This window comes from Numenius arquata, chromosome 3, assembly GCF_964106895.1.
Source record: "Numenius arquata chromosome 3, bNumArq3.hap1.1, whole genome shotgun sequence".
Lineage (NCBI taxonomy): Eukaryota > Metazoa > Chordata > Aves > Charadriiformes > Scolopacidae > Numenius > Numenius arquata.
The window spans coordinates 51298955-51317262 of record NC_133578.1 but is presented as its reverse complement, the minus strand read 5'-3'; the positions used below and the strand labels follow the sequence as shown (position 1 = coordinate 51317262).

Sequence of the window (18308 nt, the reverse complement as noted above, 5' to 3'; positions counted from 1 at the left end):
ATGCGCTCTGACTCTCATCAGTCTTTGGGGTAGACAGATAAACCTCTATTCCAAACACCACTAGGAGGTCTGAGGGGGATGCCAGCAGAGCTTGGCTGCGGTTGGCATCTAGCTAAGCTGGAAAGGCACTGCTGAAGGGGAAGGTCCTTCTCCTCCCCATCCCAGCCCTCATGTTGGGATTCAACTTGCACCATCACTGCCCTCGCAAGCCACTGGCAAGCTGACTGAGGGACACAACAAAAACACTACCAAAAAACCACAGTGATGGATTTTTTGGCTCCAGAGTTCTCTGAAGGAGCTTGCCATGGTTTTGTGGGAAGTGCCAGTTACCACCTGCAGGAATATGCAGGAGGAGGTGGGCTGTGGGGTGGGATTGCCCTCTCAGCAACGGTAAACGGTTGTTCAACAGGCTCAGATATAGCATCAAACTGTATGGCAGCCCCTTACTGTCCAACAGGTCTTCCTTGAAAGTTATTCTCTCTGATTTTCTAAATGGTAGCCATTTGCCTTCAGATACCTGTGAGTACACTTTATCAAACCTGCATAATACCTGTTTTCTGAGGATTGACAGGGAATTGCTTGTCAGGGTTAAACCTGTCTGAGCTGTGGGTTTGACACTGTTCAATGCCTTCAGGAAAAGACCAAAGTCTGGCCCATGCGTCTGCAAGAAGTCGCATCTCCCTTCTTCCCGTACTTCGGCATCACAGTCCTAAGTAATTGCAAGCTTGAGTTTCCCTCCCATCCTGCAAGATCTAAATCTGGTTACCCAAGTTAAGTATAAACACTATTATGGTAACTGCAGAGCTACAGAAGCTCTTCATAGCCTCAAACACACTGAATCTCATATTCTGTGTGACACAGGGACTTGATAACGGCTTCATTTCTCTGCTGGGGTATGTGGCACAAAAATGACAATGTAACTTGTCCAAAACGGTGCAGCAATTCTGAGATGGGAAAAGGAGTTAAAGCCAGGTTCAAGACCATGACTATGTACACCAGCAAAAAAATCCAGTGGTTACCATCGTAGTCCTTACACCAAGGCCCTTCCCCTGCTGAGGCCAAACTGGGAGCATCTGTGAAGCCTTATAGTACTATGCTCCAACTTACCGAATTTAAATAAGGGAAAAACCACATGTGGAAGGAAAATTAATCAGTAGCACAAGGGCAAAACTTTCAATTAAGAACATAACAAAAACCTCATACCTTTTGTGTTATAAATATGTGAGTTGAATGCAAGGCTTTATTCTGCCTACTGACATGCCAAACAAATACATAACTGCCAAATGTAGGAAACAAGTCTAATTGCTGGATATAGCCCATGGTGTTTTTAAAAAGTAATAAGATGGAGCTACTAAGAAGTATTTCAAACCTGCTTGTGAACACGATGTCACTAAGAAAACACCCACATGCACCTAAAGTGCAAATCAAAACACTTGCCAAAGTGTGAAAGCACAAGATCTGCCCTTAAAGAACCTGTAGGGAGGATCAGTGCCCAACAAAATACATTGCATTGAACCTGTAGAAAACATAAAATGACATGATGGATGGCTTGTTTTCTTGTTAGGATGTTTAAAGCATGACTTAAAATGCTGAATCAGTGATGGAATTTTTTTTTTCTGAAGGGAGGGGGGGAAGACACATGATGGGTCTTACCATTCTTGTCTGCTCTTCTTAATATCTAAACAAAAAGAGAGAGAGAGAACAGAATCACTTCTTTTTGCATGGATTAATAGCACACAATGCTGCATTTAGTGGGCATTTATAGTTTGAGCTCTACGTCATATTTTCGCAAGGCTGCGTAAAATTGAAAAGCTCTTAGTGTGTCTCCATCCTTCCCTCAGAGTATTGCTGTCTTTAACTCCTCCTGTGCTGTGTGCATTGAAAACCAAGACCCTAATAAGAATGAGTTTTATTTTCTAGTTTGTGCATGGCTTATAAGGACAATGTTCAGGCACAAAACCTGATACCATATGGCTACCGTGATACTGGATCCGGGGTTGAGAGAAGTGGTTTAAAGAAGCAGAGCAAGGCTGATGATAGCTGGGAGGATGTGCTGAGCATCTGAGATGGTGAGAAAGACTCCAGGTTTGTGTGGGTGGAGGAAGCAAAGGGATAAGCCAGGAGAAGGGCTGGGTGGCATGAAGGGATCAGACTGTGTGTGGGAGGCAGTGAGATCAGATGTGTGGGAGCAAATTTGAGGATTGCTCTGATAGCGAGTAGAAACCAGGTACAGAAGAAAGGGTAGAGGGAAAGCATAGAGGTTTATATGCTGGGAAGGCAAGGGCTGTAGATCCTTCCCTGCAGTACTTCTGCCATGCCACCTGTGTGTGACCCCAGCTTACCCTCACGGTGTGCAGATCTGCCCTTCCTCCCCACTGTAAATGGCACCGGCTGGAGAAGCTAATTAAATATGTAGGTGAGAGTCTGTAACTCCCTGTGCAAAGTCTGAGAAGAGGATCCGGAGGGGTGCATCCTGCTAGGAGAGGTGGCAGAGCCTCCCAGGAACCAGCCCTGCCATCGGTGGGAGGACACAGCACCAATCCATCTGGGGCTGTATGCAGGTGCAGTGGCCCTGTCTTACTACTGGTGACACACCAGTATGCCTGCCTGTCCCTGCTGGTGTCCCACTGCAGGTGCCACCACATTAGTCCACTCTTTGAAGAAGGGATCAGGGATAGGGAATGGAAGAAACAGAGGGGATCTCCTCCAGTTTCTTTGCTCCCTCCTCTCCATAGGAGGTGGTTTTGCTGTGGCATTGGTCACCATATGACACTTCAGATATAGAATCATAGAATCACCTAGGTTGGAAAAGACCCTTGGGATCATCGAGTGCAACCATCTACCCTACTCTACAAAGTTCTTCCCTACACCATATCCCCCAACACCACATCTAAGCGACTCTTAAACTCATCCAAGGATGGTGACTCAATCACCTCCCTGGGCAGCCTGTTCCAGTGTCTGATCACTCTTTCCATGAAGAATTTCTTCCTAATGTCCAGTCTAAACCTACCCTGTTGCAGCTTGAAGCCATTCCCTCTTGTTCTATTGCTATTTGCTTGTGAGAAGAGACCAGCACCAACCTCTCTACAATGTCCTTTCAAGTAGTTGTAGAGAGTGATGAGGTCACCCCTCAGCCTCCTCTTCCTCAAACTAAACAGTCCCAGCTCCCTCAATCCTTCTTCGTACAATTTATTCTCCAGGCCTTTCACCAGCTTTGTTGCCCTCCTCTGCACCCGCTCTAGCACCTCGATATCTCTCTTGTATTGAGGTGCCCAAAACTGGACACAATACTCCAGGTGTGGCCTCACCAGTGCTGAGTGCAGGGGGACAATCACCTCCCTACTTCTGCTGGTCACACTATTTCTAATACAAGCCAGGATGCCATTGGCTTTCTTGGCCACCGGTGCATCCGTTGTCACCCTGCTTCATTTCCAGATGCAGTCCCCATCGTTACTTCAGCCTGAACCGCAATGGGGAGTCGCCTGGGCAATGCTATACCCAGTTTAGACAAGCGAAGAAAGCACATCTTCCCAATATAGTTTCTATTGCTGCTATGAATATCAGTAAAGAAAAGAGTTTCAAAATGGGCACATATATTTTTGAGAGCTGACAGCCATGGAAACGTTCTCCACTTTGATAAACTGCTAGTAGTATTTAAACAGCTTGTCCAGCACACGCACAACTGCTCTGCTCCTAGAGGTGAAACCAAATGAGAAACGCAAGGATCCAGGCGCCAAGCTCTGTCAGAGCATCTTTGTGACTGTATTCTGTAACGTGGAATTGGCAGGGAACTAACGAAATTGTGACCCACATCCAGGACTTCACTGATGGTCTCTAAGCTGAACTTTGCATTGGACCAGGTTTACAGCACATAAAGTATGAAATAAACTTAGTGAGACGACGTCTTCCCTCCCTATATATCCAAATAAATCATACTTTGCAACTCAATTTTCAGTAAGCAGATTGGACCATGTAGGGGTCTTTAATTTTTACTCTTAAACTCTAAGTTTTCTCCTAGTGAGAAATAAAGACTAAATGCAGACCAAAGGAAAGATCATTAAAAGCATTATTAGAATAAAATAAAAACTCTTTGAACAAAGCTTAACAGGTAAGATACAGCTCCAGATTCCTGCTGGGTTTGGCTGGATTTTTGGGGGGTTGGTGGTCTTTCTCCCGTCTCATTGGCGAGCAGCCTTGTCTCCTTTTTGTGTCACCTGGAGGAAAAGTCAGCCTGCTTGTCAAGGGACCCACCTCCATGCTGCCTGTCGGACTCGGTGCTGCTCTGGAGTTAGTAACTGTATGCTAAGAGATGGCGAAGCCAGTGTGCTGAAAGGTTTTGCAGACTTTCAGCTGGAAGTGGAGAGATTTGTGAAATCTGGGGAGGGTGGAGAAAACATGATGCTCTGAGATCTAATGGCTTCCTTCTGCCCAGCTACAGCTGACAAAAGGGAAGAGTGGTGCCCTCGAGCAGACAGGGACTTTGACACAAGGCCAGGAAGGAGGTCGCATTGGAAATCAGGTCTCACTCTCATCCTCTCCCCCAGGGGGACCAGGACCTCAGTGCCTGCCTTTTCTGGGTCCAGCCCCTGCTTTGAAGCAGGCAGAAACTAGGTTTAAATTTAAGGTTTTCCTCCAGATGTAAAAGCAGAAGTACGGCAGCAGCCTTCCTCTCTCCTCTTCATCAGTTTTGTGCAAGGCATCTGCTTCTCTATAAATATGAACCTGACACTGGTTTAAGAAATTGCTGAAAATTAAACAAATAACTTTCATTTTAATTATTTTTTTATACTTTGGGTGAAATCAGAAGTTTTCAGTTTATCAGATATTCTGACCACGTGCAGTTTCCTAACACAGTGTGTTGAATTAAATTGTTAAATTGGCTCCATTTGGTGTTTTTTAACTCTTTCCTGGCAACTTAGGGTTCTCTTCTGTCTTTGTGATGCATGCCTGTGACTCTCCTGTTTCTCTTACAAGAGATATTTACAAGACAAAAAAAAAAAAAAAAAGCTGCATTTCCATTATACACGTGAATGGAAATAATAAAAGTCAATAAAGAGTCTAACTTAAATGATTTCTCATAGAGGCTAGAAAAATCAGGAGATGAGCAGATGGGGGGGCTGCTTGAAGGAATGTGAGGAAAAGGCTGGGGAAGCTAATGTGGGCACATTACAGAAAACATCAAGATAAAGGGCCCTTTAACACAGAGTGTGTCATTTCCAGCTGATATTGTGGACTAACACCAGTATAAAAGTTGGTTTGAAGCAGATCAGAGCTGGAGAGCTGGCAGCAGAGTTGGTCTGAAGATTTGTGGGTCTTATCAGGGACAGGGGATACTTCGGAGATCTTTGGGTGGGAGTTTGCCTATCAGGGCTTGTTTTGGACCAAAGAAACACTCTGTATTGGGCAAATTTAGAAAAAAAAAACAACTTTACAGCTGCATCTTGTGAGATGCTGAGCCCTTGGTGACAGTCTAGCACAGCACCCCTGAAGGGTTGGATGGCCAGGTGCACCTCGCTGGTACCCCCCCGAAAGGGCTGAGGGGCTCAGGGTTGCTCTGCACAACAACCCTGGGCACCTCAAATCCATCAGCGTCTAACGGGATGGGAGGGAGCCTGCACAATTTGGGGAAAAAAAAAACCAAACTTTTGCAGGGTGAGAAACTCTTCAGTGAAAAGCCCAGGAAAAAAAAAACAAAACATAAATGCAAGCAAGGCATTTTGAAAAGTGACAGCGCTTTTACCCCAGCGCCTCTCCTAATGACCCCCAACTGCTAACCTGCTCTCCTCACGCACACGCACCATCGGATGCAAACTCCTTCCCCTCATTAATATCTTAAATGGTGAAAAGTGTTAAAAAAAAGGAAAAGGGAAGGAGAAGGGGAAAGTGGAAGGGGAAGGAGAAAAGGAAAAGAAAAGGGAAAGGGGAAGGGAAAGTGGAAGGGGAAGGAGAAAAGGAAAAGAAAAGGGAAAGGGGAAGGGAAAGGGAAAAGGGAAGGGGAAGGGGAAGGAGAAGGGAAAGGGAAAAGGGAAGGGGAAGGGGAAGGGGAAGGAGAAGGAAAAGGGAAAAGGGAAGGGGAAGGGGAAGGGGAAGGGGAAAGGGAAGGGGAAGGGAAATGGAAAGGGGAAGGGAAAGGGAAAGGGCAAGGGCAAGGGAAAGGGAAAGACTCACAGCCTTGCTGGTCTTCACCCCCTTCCACCCCAGGGAGGAAATTGCAGTTCCAGAAAATAAGAAGAAAGAAAAAAAAAAAAAGATGAAAGAAAAAAAAAGAGAAGAAAAAAAAAAAAAGAAAAAATAATAAAGGAGGAGGAGAGAGGAAAAAAGCCAAGGAAAAAAGATAGAAAAAACCCCACACCACATCCCCCCTCCGCCCCCAACGTCTTGCAATTGCTGCCTGTTCCGGAGGGAAGGGTTCCTGTCAAGGATGCCGCGTACTCACATCGCGGAAGATGCGCAGCCCCGCTCCCGGCTCCGCCGCCATCCGCCCGCCGCAGCCGCCGACACCGCCCGCAGGGGCGGCGGGACCGGGGGGCGGCGGCGGGGCCGGGGGGGCGGTCCGGTCCCCCCCGCCCGGCCCCGGGGATGGATGCTTTGCCTGGGGGCTGCACTCTGCAAAAGCACTCGGGCTTGAAAATGAGGTCCTTGAGTATAATACACCACTCCAAGCGGCCCCGCCAAAACCCAGGGGCTGTGGGGACCTGGAAGTGCTGGTGGTTTTTTGGGGGAGCAAGTGGAGAGCTGTGGGATGGGGCAGGAGGAGGCTCTGTAGGGTAAGGGCAGGTGAGGAGGAGGATGCCGGGGTGAGGGGGGAGAGCAGTTGTTCCCCCCCCCCCCGGGTGTTATTTCAGACACATGCCAAGTTATTGCACGGGCATTGCCTACCGGGGGCTTTGTCTTTGATCTCCCACCACACACCACCAGTGGATGGCTTTGCTATTATACATGATATATTACAATAATATTATATATTATACATTATATAATAGATTATTATCACAGAATCATAGAATGGTTCAGGTTGGAAGGGACCTTAAAGATCATCCCCCCCTGCCATGGGCAGGGACACCTCCCACTAGAGCAGGTTGCTCAGAGCCCCATCCAGCCTGGCCTTGAACACGTCCAGGGATGGGGCATCCACAGCTTCCCTGGGCAACCTGTTCCAGTGTCTCACCTCCCTCACAGTAAAGAATTTCTTCCTGATATCTAATCTAAATCTACCCTTATTCAGTTTAAAACTGTTATCCCTTGTCCTATCGCTACACTCCCTGATAAAAAAGTCCCTCCCCATCTCTCCTGTAGGCCCCCTTTAAGTACTGGATGGCTGCTATCACCTAACAAATGTTAAGAGTGAAGTTTTTACTTTAAAACACCTTCATCAATGAAAAGCCTTGGCTGTGGCATGGGTGTTCCTGCTTCTTTCACCCCCCCCCTTCCGCATTTCAGAAGGAAACCTGAGAGAGGGGAGAGAGAACTGTCCAAAAGGAAAGACAAGGCATTACACAGGGTGAGAATTTTTTATCTCACTTCCTAAAGATGGCTTGAAAAAGAGATGGAAGAATCATCTCAGGCTATTCTTGCTTTTCAATAACACTGAAAGGCTTATATTTAATCTTATTTTTATGAGTATGAAAAAAATGGAAGTATGAGTATGTATTTCTTTCCAGAAAAAAAAAAAAGAAGAAAAAAAGTCCAAAGGTCGTCTCAAGAACCAGGAGGGTGAGTGGAGATCAGGGAAAGATTCTTCACACTATAGACACGCTGGGTTTTGTTAACTGTTATAACAAAAACAACATCAACAATAATAATTTGCCTATTATCTTTATTGACTAATTACTATCTTGGAATGAAAAGACTGCCATTGAAGAAACGGTATCTTTCCCCTTCGATTAGTCTTAACATTCACTGGGAATATTTTGTTTGTCTAGAGAAATCTTAAAACAGTAAGAAAAAAAATGGGGCAATCCTGATATTTTTAGGGCAAAAAATTAAATTGTAAGAAGCAAAAAATAACTCATAGGACTCATATGCCTTTTATTATATTAGGATGCATTATTTCCATTATTAAAAAACTTATTTGCAAACCGCCTTTGCATGACATGGAAACATGAAAGTACTGTTTAAGTAATCACTTTTAGAGAATTTAGTTCTCAGGGTCAGACGATCAAACAAATCTGCGAGTAGACTATATGCATGACGTACTGGTGATGCTTATTTATACCGCTTTAAAATTATTTGAAGCAATATCTCAGCTTCAACAAGACGAGCAGGATGAAAGCTCTGAATTTTTACCCCCATTCATTCAACGATTTCCCTGTGTCTCCGAGCAAGAGGCTGTGAGGCGGAGGAGAGGGGAACGCGCCACGTGGCTCCCCGTGATGTGGGGGGCACAGGTATGGTACTTGCTGCCTTGACGGGAGGACGATGGCTTTGTGAAATGCCCAGGCGAAGCTAGCAGAGGTCAGCAGCCAGCGACACGCTCACTTCTGCAGCCACAGACCCGTGCTGCTCCTCATCTATTACAAGAAATAAGAATTGTTTCACGTGAGGATGAGGATAAAACTTAATAGTGCCTGCTCTTCTCCTTGCCGTGTGTCAAGTCATTAAACTTTTATTTAGAAAGCAGCCTACTGTACCAACATCTTCATTCATGTGAAATGAAGTGGTCAGCCAGCATTTAATGATTTTGCCCTTTTATCTGGGGAAAACAAACAAATGAAAACTGGCAGGAAGAGCTACCCTACACTTGGTGCGCAGTGGACTGTGCAACGAGAGCCATCCATGCTGAGACAGGTAGACAGCAAAGCTTCCTTTTTACTGAGGAAATGTGAGCTGCCTAACTGTCTAATCAAGTTTCTAAATCACTCCGTGATGGTTAGCTATGTGTGTTGCCTCTAAATGATGGGAAAAACACTATATAATGCTTATGTCAAAATATAACCTTCCCAGCAGAAGAACGGCTTGCACGCTCGGGTACCCCACGGTTCTGTAGTGAAAAGTACTCTCTGCCCACAGCTAAGGAAATGGATCTGCTTTGTGGTCCTTTTTTCACCGCAGGAGTTGATTGGTACCTATCTAAAGAGTTGAGTTAGCATGATACGATGGCTCCTTTCCCCTCTCAAAACACGTTGTTTTGTCACGGTTTGACCACCCGGTTTGGTGCTCTGCAGGCCAACCCCAAACCAGCCTCTGGTTTGAGTACTCAAGTGCTGCCTCCAATAATAGCTCCTTCATGACTTTTCTTGACTGTAAGCTGTAAAAAAAGATAAATTTCAGACTTAGTATGTGTGCAGCCATGGCTTGTTATATGAGCACTAACAGAGGACGCTAGAGACCACCCTTGTTCTCCATCACCTTGTGTCTTGCACATGGACTAAGCTGACCCAAGTGAGGAGCCAGTATCTTTACAGCTCCACGTTTCCATGAATGGCATTGTGAGGATGGAAAAGTGAGTCCCCTTCCATATGGTATCTGTGCCAGTCACAGCAACGACAGATGTACTGAATCCCAAAAGGAGTGATGATGAGCCTGGAATAACGTTGGGTCAACTACCTATACAGGGAGTGTGGGGCTACATCTAGTTCAATGAATGAAAAGCACCTCAAAGTCCCCAGCTCCAGGAACAAACTGATCCTCATCCTGATCACTCCTGGGGCAAGACCTGAGTCTGCTTCCATGCCCCTCCTGCCCTCGTCCTTTCCCTCTGGTCACATAGCCAGTCTTTGGTGGACAGGAAACCCAAGATAAAGGCTGGACTGGAGCACAGGGCACTCCAACAGCAATCCAGCATAGGCAACTGGGATGCGGGCTGTACATCAGCAGGTGAGCCTGGATGCAATCTGTGTGTGTTGGAGCTCTTTTCTAAATCACCAGGAAAAGAAATGTAAGGTAAAGTCCTAATTACACATGAGGGATTCAGGGAGATGCCTGTGTCGGTGTCGGTAAGAGCTCCTGCAGCAGGAAACCACACATCTTGCACTACAACGTGATTTTGTTCTTTTTATTTGCATGCTTTCCCTATAAATATTTGCAAAAAATCACTGGAGACCTACTCGTTCAATCCAGTTTTCATGTAGGTTTCCAAGCCTAATTTTTCTTAATAGTTTGGAGCCTTTGACAGACTCTTCCCAGCCAGTAGGAAACTCCAAGCCCGGGATCTCCTGGAATCCAAGGCAGGCACTAGACCAGCAGCTATGAACCTCAGCCTCTCTTTACCAGCCCCCTTTCTGTCTGGAGGGGACACAGAATACTCCTGGGATAGACAATTATGGTTGTAAAGATAAACATAGTAAAGATGGAAGAGGTCTGGGTCAGTAATGCACAGCGGTGCGTTAGAAATGCACGAGTAAACTATATACACATCACTGTACATGGAATATTGGTTGTTCCTTGCAAGATGTAACACACTTTTTTTTTACACACACTTTCAGGTGGATGCAGACAATTTGGTAGATTTTAGGGCAAATTTTTAGGGACGTGTGAAATGCATAAGATGTGTGATGATAATTAATATACCATGTGGAGTCCCCTATGTACATTCTGTTTATGACCAGCCCTGCAGGAGCATTTTGGAAGCAAGCAGTGTAATAAAAATGACTGTAATAGGGCATCCAGCAGAGGCTACAGCTCGTGTTGAGAAAAAGCCTGCTGTGTGGCTGGATGGCTAAGTCAGATATTTACTTATCAGATCTAAGACAAGGAAGAAAGGAAAAGATCAAAACAGAGAGTCAGAAGCATAACAATGCAACAGCACAGTAAAAAAGATGCACTTTCATTCTTTGTATTTGCAACATTCCCAGCCAAAAGGTGGAAGAAAACTGCTATTGTTAGTCTACGACTAAAATAATTTCATACTTACTCCAAACCCAAAGAGGTCCAGTTCACAGTAGACTCAGATACAAGCAGTGGGCCTGAGCCGGGTCTGTACACACCAGCTCCTTTCCCCTTCAGAAGGGCGATCATAAGATTATTTGCATTGCAAAGCTTCAGTCAATAAATAAATAAATAATAATAAATAAATAAATAAATAAACAAATAAATAAAAGTCAAACCTGGGAGGACAGTTTTCCACACAGCTGAAGAAGGGAGAGAGGGTTAAGTCCAGTCTTGAGGGCCCTGGTCTCTTCTCAAGAAGCCATTGACTACAGAGTAATTTAATTTAAGAGTCTGGTTAATTTATTCAAGTGCTTGAGGCTTGTTGGGGTGTGTAAATAATTACTGTTTCTTCTTCCACGCCTGTGTACCCTCCCACCAGTGCCAAGCTATGAGTAACATGTTTTGAATTAAGAAGTGCTTGAGGACTGCCACTAAGAAAATGCCAAAGGCTTTCTGCCTCACAACTGGGCCAGAAGTAAATGCATATATACATGTAATATACATATTACATATACATGTAATAGCACAGCAGTCTGGGAGGGTGTCTGAGACCTATGACACGGAGTCATGGCGAAACTTCTGTGGCTAAGCTCTGCTTTAGGTGCCCAAATATTTTTCTAGCTGCAGGCCATCATTCTTCATATGCAACAAGGATTTAATTACACGAATCCAATAACAAGATCATGGATCTGAGAAGAGTGTCTCAAATCCATTTCTATAGCTGGATTTGAGAAAATTTGATTTCTTTTTTTTTTTTTAGAAAAATTATATTGTTCCAATGGTTTTGTGAAATGAAGAATTTTATCTCTACCTCTCCCAGGCTGCTGCTGCTCCTGAGGTACACATCTCCCATGAAGTAGTACCTGATGTGATGATGCCAGCTCTTTCCTTTGCTTTTCAGTTTGAAAACCCCTGGCAGACGTTGAGATTCTGCTCTCGGAAATGGCCACCTGCCTTATTCCAGCTCAGTGATTTCACCACTTACAGCCACGCTCACGGAGTCTGTGGGCAGCCCTCTCTCCTGCCACGGGCGATGCTCACAGCCTGGTGGCACATCTCCTGGTACTTCCCACCTGAAGGAAAGCCAAGGGCTCTTCGATGTCTTTTTGACTGATGTTTGTGATTGTGCGGTTACAAGCGTAGCTGATACTCTGTTCTGCTTTCAGAGGATTTTTTTTCAGGGACTGAATTCTTGCAGAAAAAAGCAGATGTGGAGCCATCTTATTTCAAAAAGATCTCTAGCAACTTTATATTGCCAGAGCATTCAGTGAAAAGCACTCTGTTTGCTCCCCAGCTCTTATCATGTTCAATCCTAGGCTAAGGAGAATAATGCCACAAAATGAGAGAATTTTCAGTAATGAAAGTCAAAGTTTTGGCCTGCTTCTGAATATTGGAGAAATTATACATAAAATACTCCCAAGGAATTTCTACTTACAGATGAGTTGGGAGACTGAGAATAGCAGTAAGTGGTTTGGACAAATGCATCCCACTAATGCTGTCGTTGTCCCGGAGTCAGTCCTGTGAAGTCCCAGGACAGCTAGGGTAAATTCCTGGCCATATGGCAGACTTTCTGTAGGGTCCTAGACAAATAACTCAGTAACACTGATGTGCCTAGGAGCCCCTGGAACCACGAATTATCTGCAAACTTGCTGAGGGTACACCCTGTCCCACCATCCTCGTCATCAATGAAGATGTTACATAGTACTGGTCCTGGTATCAGCCCCTGTGGTGCACCACTAGTTACTGGTGGCATGGAAAGGCTGAGAGAGCTGGGACTGTTCAGCCTGGAGAAGGCAAGGCTTGGGGGGGGCCTCATCAGTGCATATAAATATACACATAGGGGCAGGAAAACAGAATTCTACCGCCAGGCGTATGATCTCAAAAAGCACTCACTCGCTGCAATACTAGCAGGGAACTGTAAACAAGATTTTAGGATGTGTATTCCCTACAAAGGCCAAAATACACAAACTTAATCATCAAAGGACGTGATAAAACAACAGGGGCATTGTATGTGTTTCACTGTGAGAGGCGTTTTTAGCATTCAGGAAGCGATTGTGCAAATCACATTAAAATTAATGGGAACTGCAAGACTGAGTTTTCTGCGTGGAATACTTACCATCGCTGTGAAATTTTACAGACTCTTTATTATCCTCAGTTAAAAAACAAATAGACAGTTGATACTTCTTTGGTCTGTTTCTGTGCTGTTATATTAATACGAAAAAAGAATAATTGTATTTTTTGGTGTCAGTCTGCTGAGCTCTGGAGAGCCCCCTGAAGCAATGCTGCTGGTGTGAGTAGGGGATCTAACAGTGGGAGAAGTCGACTCCTTTCATTTCAGTTAGCATGAGAGCTGTAGGAATCAAGCACCATTTCTTCTCTTCCTATTCCTTTTTTTCCCCTTTTCCTTTTCCTTTTCTTCTTCTCCTCCTCTTTTCCTTATTTTCCTTTTCCTTTTTCAGAGCTCTGAGTGTGCGTTCCTTCCCTGGGAAAGATTTTAATCTGAAGACTCACACCCCGCCCCCCATCACTCCAGGCCTCCTGGAACTGCATTCTGTGTTTGTAGGACTGAGCCCTGAAGTAGACCCAGCACTGCAGTGGATAATAATGACAGCAGTACGGGAAGAATTAGAGGGGGAAGAACATTATGCGTTCAAATCCCTCAGGTTGTTTTGAAAAGTCGTATCCATGATTGTCAGCAAATGTCAGCGACTTAGATTTTTACTTACTAAGACATTCTCTATAAATATTATACCAGACATAGCAAGAACAGACACAGGCATTTCCCAGTTAAAATAAGGAAGACTGTCAACCCAAATGAAAAACTTGCTAATTAAATTTCAAATATCATTTAAAAAAAAATGCAGGCTTTTGTGAACCTCCTCACTCTCCAACTCAGAGAACAGTTTGCTGGGATGAAATGTAGCAAATTTGGAAAGGCCATTTTTTCATTTGGATGCTAATGAGGAATTCTGATTTTCTCCAGGAGGACCTGACTAATAAAATTATTATTTTCCTTCCTTTTGGATATTGATTAGATGACTAGATATAGATGTTTCTGATGGACATATATCAGTATCTACATGAGTTTAGATTCTGCCATAATGAGACTGCTCCAAATCTCTGGCATTTGTGAAAAATATTGATGAATATGGCAGTACATAAACAGACGGAAAGTTAATATTTTTCTTGCAGACACTCATAGAAAACTTTATCACAGGTCATCACCCTGTTATGCTACATGATGAACAGCTGCAGGACAAATAGCAAAACTCACTGATGAATGACACAAATCACATCATTTTTGTTAAAAAAACACCACAACATAAATATAATGAAATTCCACCTCCTTGCATAGTCCTCAGTATATGTCTGCTTCTTTTTACTTCAAATCATCTCAGTAGTTAGGGGATAATAAAAACAAATATCCTGGAGACAATAAACCTATCTCATCCAGTTCCTTGTGATACGCTGCCAGCGTAATAATTGGGTTAAATTTCCATAATATTTTCTGGGTCATTCACAGCAGTGAATCTGATTCCCATAAATCCACATTAGAAACATTATTGTCTCATAGAGTGCATTCATTGCCTTGTGGATTGTATCGTAAAAAGACTATTTTCAAAAGGTCATTGGTATCTGACATCTTATTAGGGATTGTTCTCAAACTCTTTTGCTATTCAAAAATTGAAAGTGGCTGCAGATGGAATTGTCCGTGGGATAGAGGGAGCTTGTTGGTATTAAAGAATTTTCCAGCTTAAAAAAACCCCAACACTAAAAACCTATTCCATAATCATTGTAACATTCAACTGAAAATAATCTGGAGTCACAGGATTCTATTACATCTCAGACAAAACTGGTTTCCTCGTTCAAAAGTCCCTTCTGCTTTGAAATGTTTTTTTTAAAATATATAAGCAGTTGATTATTGAAAATCAAAGATTTCAGCATTGTCTGTTGTTTATAGGCTCAGAAAACACTGCTCTTCAATTAGAAATAAGAGCTTTTTCACCAGAACAGGATATTTTTTGCTCACCCTCCCCCCCATCTCTAATTGATATTAAATATTATGTTAATTTTTATTTTTAATCAGCTCATGCCGGGCTGCCTTATCCAGTTCTATATAGCTACTACAGCTGTGCCATCTTGTGGTCTGCACAAAGCTTGTCACGTTTTACAGCCTGGAAATGAATCAGAAGTGTCACAATTTGTCACCAGTCACAGCCAGGGTGGCACAAAGCAAACGGCACCCCCCCAGGCGGCAGTCCACCCGCTCTGTTTAGCAGAGGATGCTTCCCAGACGGATCCATGCCCAAAACAAAGTTTCAGGTCAGCAGGCTCCTGGCTTGGCAGGCAGGGAGTGCAAGGGCTGTCATCGTGGTAACGTCCAGAGGTCTTTTTTTCTTTAAATGCACGCACGTCCTACCTGGAGTCTCAGTAATTCAGCGCAAAAGTGTATGGAAACTTTTCTATAATGTCGCGTGTTTTTTTCCAAAGCAGAGGATTTATAACCAACCCTCTGCCATTGCAGTTCAGCTTCAGCTGCGGATCTGAATGTTGGTTGAAGCTACTTATTGTGGGCTTGGTTGCACTTCTCGTTGCCTTTCTTTATTTTTAGGAGCAGGTCTACAGGGACTACACACAGTTAATTCCAGTTTCACTTCTAACTCCAGATCAAAGAAATTGCCTGTTCTGGTGTAGGACTGGCCTTTTAATCCCAGTGTTAATAACCTGTGCTTAGAGAGCAGTGTCTCCTGTTGAGAGGAGGTTTTACTGCCATGCAATTTGGTATCCCTTGGCCTTCTGTATGTCCAGCTGCAAATTAGAAACGCCTTACAGCTTCTTTTTCCTGCTCTAGGATGGCAATGTTCAAGGTGGCCCCTTCCATATGCTGATTAGGGGCTGCCCTAAAATTGCATACGCTTTTATTTGCCTCTACTTAGAGACAACCTTCTCCCTGATAGTTAAAAATATTTTTCTGTTTTCCAGATTAAACATATTCGTGGCCAGTTTCTTCCCATGTATTATTGTGTCAGCCAAAAAGTTTTTTCCTTCCTTGAGGTTTGGTCTTGATAGCTTTACAGAGAATAAGTGCTTCCTCTTTTAGCCTTGGTTTTGCTAGACTAGCTAAACTAAACAACTAAACTAAACTAAACTAAACTAAACTAAACTAAACTAAACTCTTTAGCTTTCCTCTCATTAAAAGAAGTTGTCAGTTCCCTCGTCATGTCTGTGTTCTCTGCACTGGTTCATGTTTGCTTCTCTTTTTCAAAGCAAGGAACAAGGCTTTTATGCCATCTTCCAGAAGTAGCTCGCAAGGAAAATGTCGTTTTATCTTTCTTTGCTAGAAGTAGCTCAAACGATACTTTCTTGGTATCTCTGCTTCTTTGAAAATGCATCCTTGGTCCATCATCTCCCCAGATGATGAACTCCTAGTCTGTAACACAAACCTTATTGTAGGTCCAAAGGGCATGGCCCTACAATATATTTGATGGAAGCTCATTGCACTGCTGTGCCTCCATTGCTCCTCTTGAATGATATTGCAGTCTTCTGCTTTGTCACATCTGCAATTTTAATTAAAAATTTAAAAAATTAAGAATTTATGATTAAGAACAAAAATTCTATGATGATTATTTGCTTCCAACCAACACAGGAGCCTATTTTCTTTACCAATTGAAAGATGACCTGGCAGTGCTATCAACTGGACTTGAGTCCAGAAGGTTTTATGATACTCGTGTGGTCCATGCTGGAGGGAAGTGGGAAGCACTGCCAGCCCTGCACTTGCCGGGTACTGAAGCCCTCCCTGGAGCAAACATTTGCAGCACAAGTGAGGATTTCTCAAGCAGGCAGGGATGGGGCTTGCAACATGGGCTCCCACCAGCTGGGTGACACAGCCCAGGGTCCAGGGCAGCATCACATTTGTGTGCTGAGCAGCCCTGGAGCATCTGGTTAAAAAAAACCCTCAGGAACCTATGGGCTTGGGGGAGGAGGAACTGTGTAAGTACTGCTACAGAAGATGGCTGAACCCACCACAAATCCTCAAGGATGTCTACTACTAACCTCCTTCCAGCACTGCCATTTTCCTTTCAACAGAATCATATTGTCATCTGCCCTGTTCCAAACCTCATGCACTTTTACAGCTCTTTTATGAGTTCCTTTCTCATTCATCTAACAGATACAGTCCCAAGTGGCAGCACATTAAATGTTTTCCTCAAGTTCAGATAGATGAGATCTGCATTTCCTATTCAGATCTGTTAGCACATCAAAGAAGCTTAGTCTGGCATGCTCTACCATTGGTAAACACATGCTGCCTTTGATCTCATTTTCTATTAACCTCTGTGAGCTAAAATTATAATAGATGTGCAGTGTTTCTAATTAAAAATCAGAGTTCCCACGAGCCTCATTTTTATTTCCACTTTAATGGTTTCCTTTTGTTCCTTTCACATTTGCTTTTACATCCATGAGTACCAATGCGAGTATAAATAAATATACATATCATCTTCCTGAAAAGGGGAGATTAACAGCCGGGCTTGCTGAAACTCCGTCAATCTACAGATCAGGTACAGCTCAGGCTACAGCCGTAGGAAATGCTGCCCTCACATCTGTCGCAGCCTCCACTGGAGAAGTCGGGACAGAAATACCACATGTGAAGGGTCTAGAAGTAGGGCTGTCCCTGTCCCAGCTGGGCTGCTGGGGCACGGCCACCGGCTGTCCTCTGGCCACAGAGACAAAGCCACCGGCTCTCCTCCGGCCACAGAGGCAAATGCTCTGCCTCCAATGGGCCCCCCCCCAAAACTGAGTCTCTGAATAGCACGTGGCTCTTAGATTTTTATCTTAAACAGTCTACTCTTAACTCTCAGACATCTGTAGTTTTTCTCTTCTCATCTCTTGCAATGTTGTTGTAAAAAGCGTACGAAAGCCAAACTGTTTTCACTTTTCGAGCAAAAACGACCCAGGCTGCAGGCACGAGAGGAGCACTCCTCCTTTAATTTAGATGGTTTGTTTTTTTTTTTTTTTTTACACTGCAGCCTAATACCATCTAGCCAAAAGCTTTAGGGAATTTTCTCCAGTCTCTCCTAATTACAGTGTTAGAACAGTGGGTTTTCAGCAAACATGCCGCCTTCTGGCTCTCAACCAGAGCTGGTGGAAAAGAACAATAATATTTGAATAATCTTTCCAACCTCGCACTTTAAAGTGTTTGCTCAGAACTAAACAAGTAAATCATCAAACACGCTTGAAAATAAATAATGCATTTGACAAAAGTTGTAAAACATTGAAATGACGTTGACAAATACTCAGATCACTCTCCCTTAAAATGTAAAAGGAACAGGAAATTTATGTTATCTTTTTAGAAAATAGAGTTTATAAACTTCTAATTTATATTCTGAAGTATAAACATGGTGTCTCTAGTCATTTTAACTCATTTTGAGCTTTTTCTATTTAAA

At 43.7% G+C, this 18308-nt stretch overlaps 1 protein-coding gene across 1 annotated transcript in view; it reads right to left on the bottom strand.

Moving 5' to 3' along the window:
* The window catches only part of NECAB1 (N-terminal EF-hand calcium binding protein 1), a 57483-nt gene extending 55760 nt beyond the window's left edge, over positions 1-1723 (bottom strand). Inside the window, 1 exon segment of the mRNA XM_074145938.1 lies at positions 1654-1723. Within this exon segment, the coding sequence (XP_074002039.1) occupies positions 1654-1723 (70 nt within the window).
* Positions 1724-18308: the final 16585 nt, after the last annotated feature.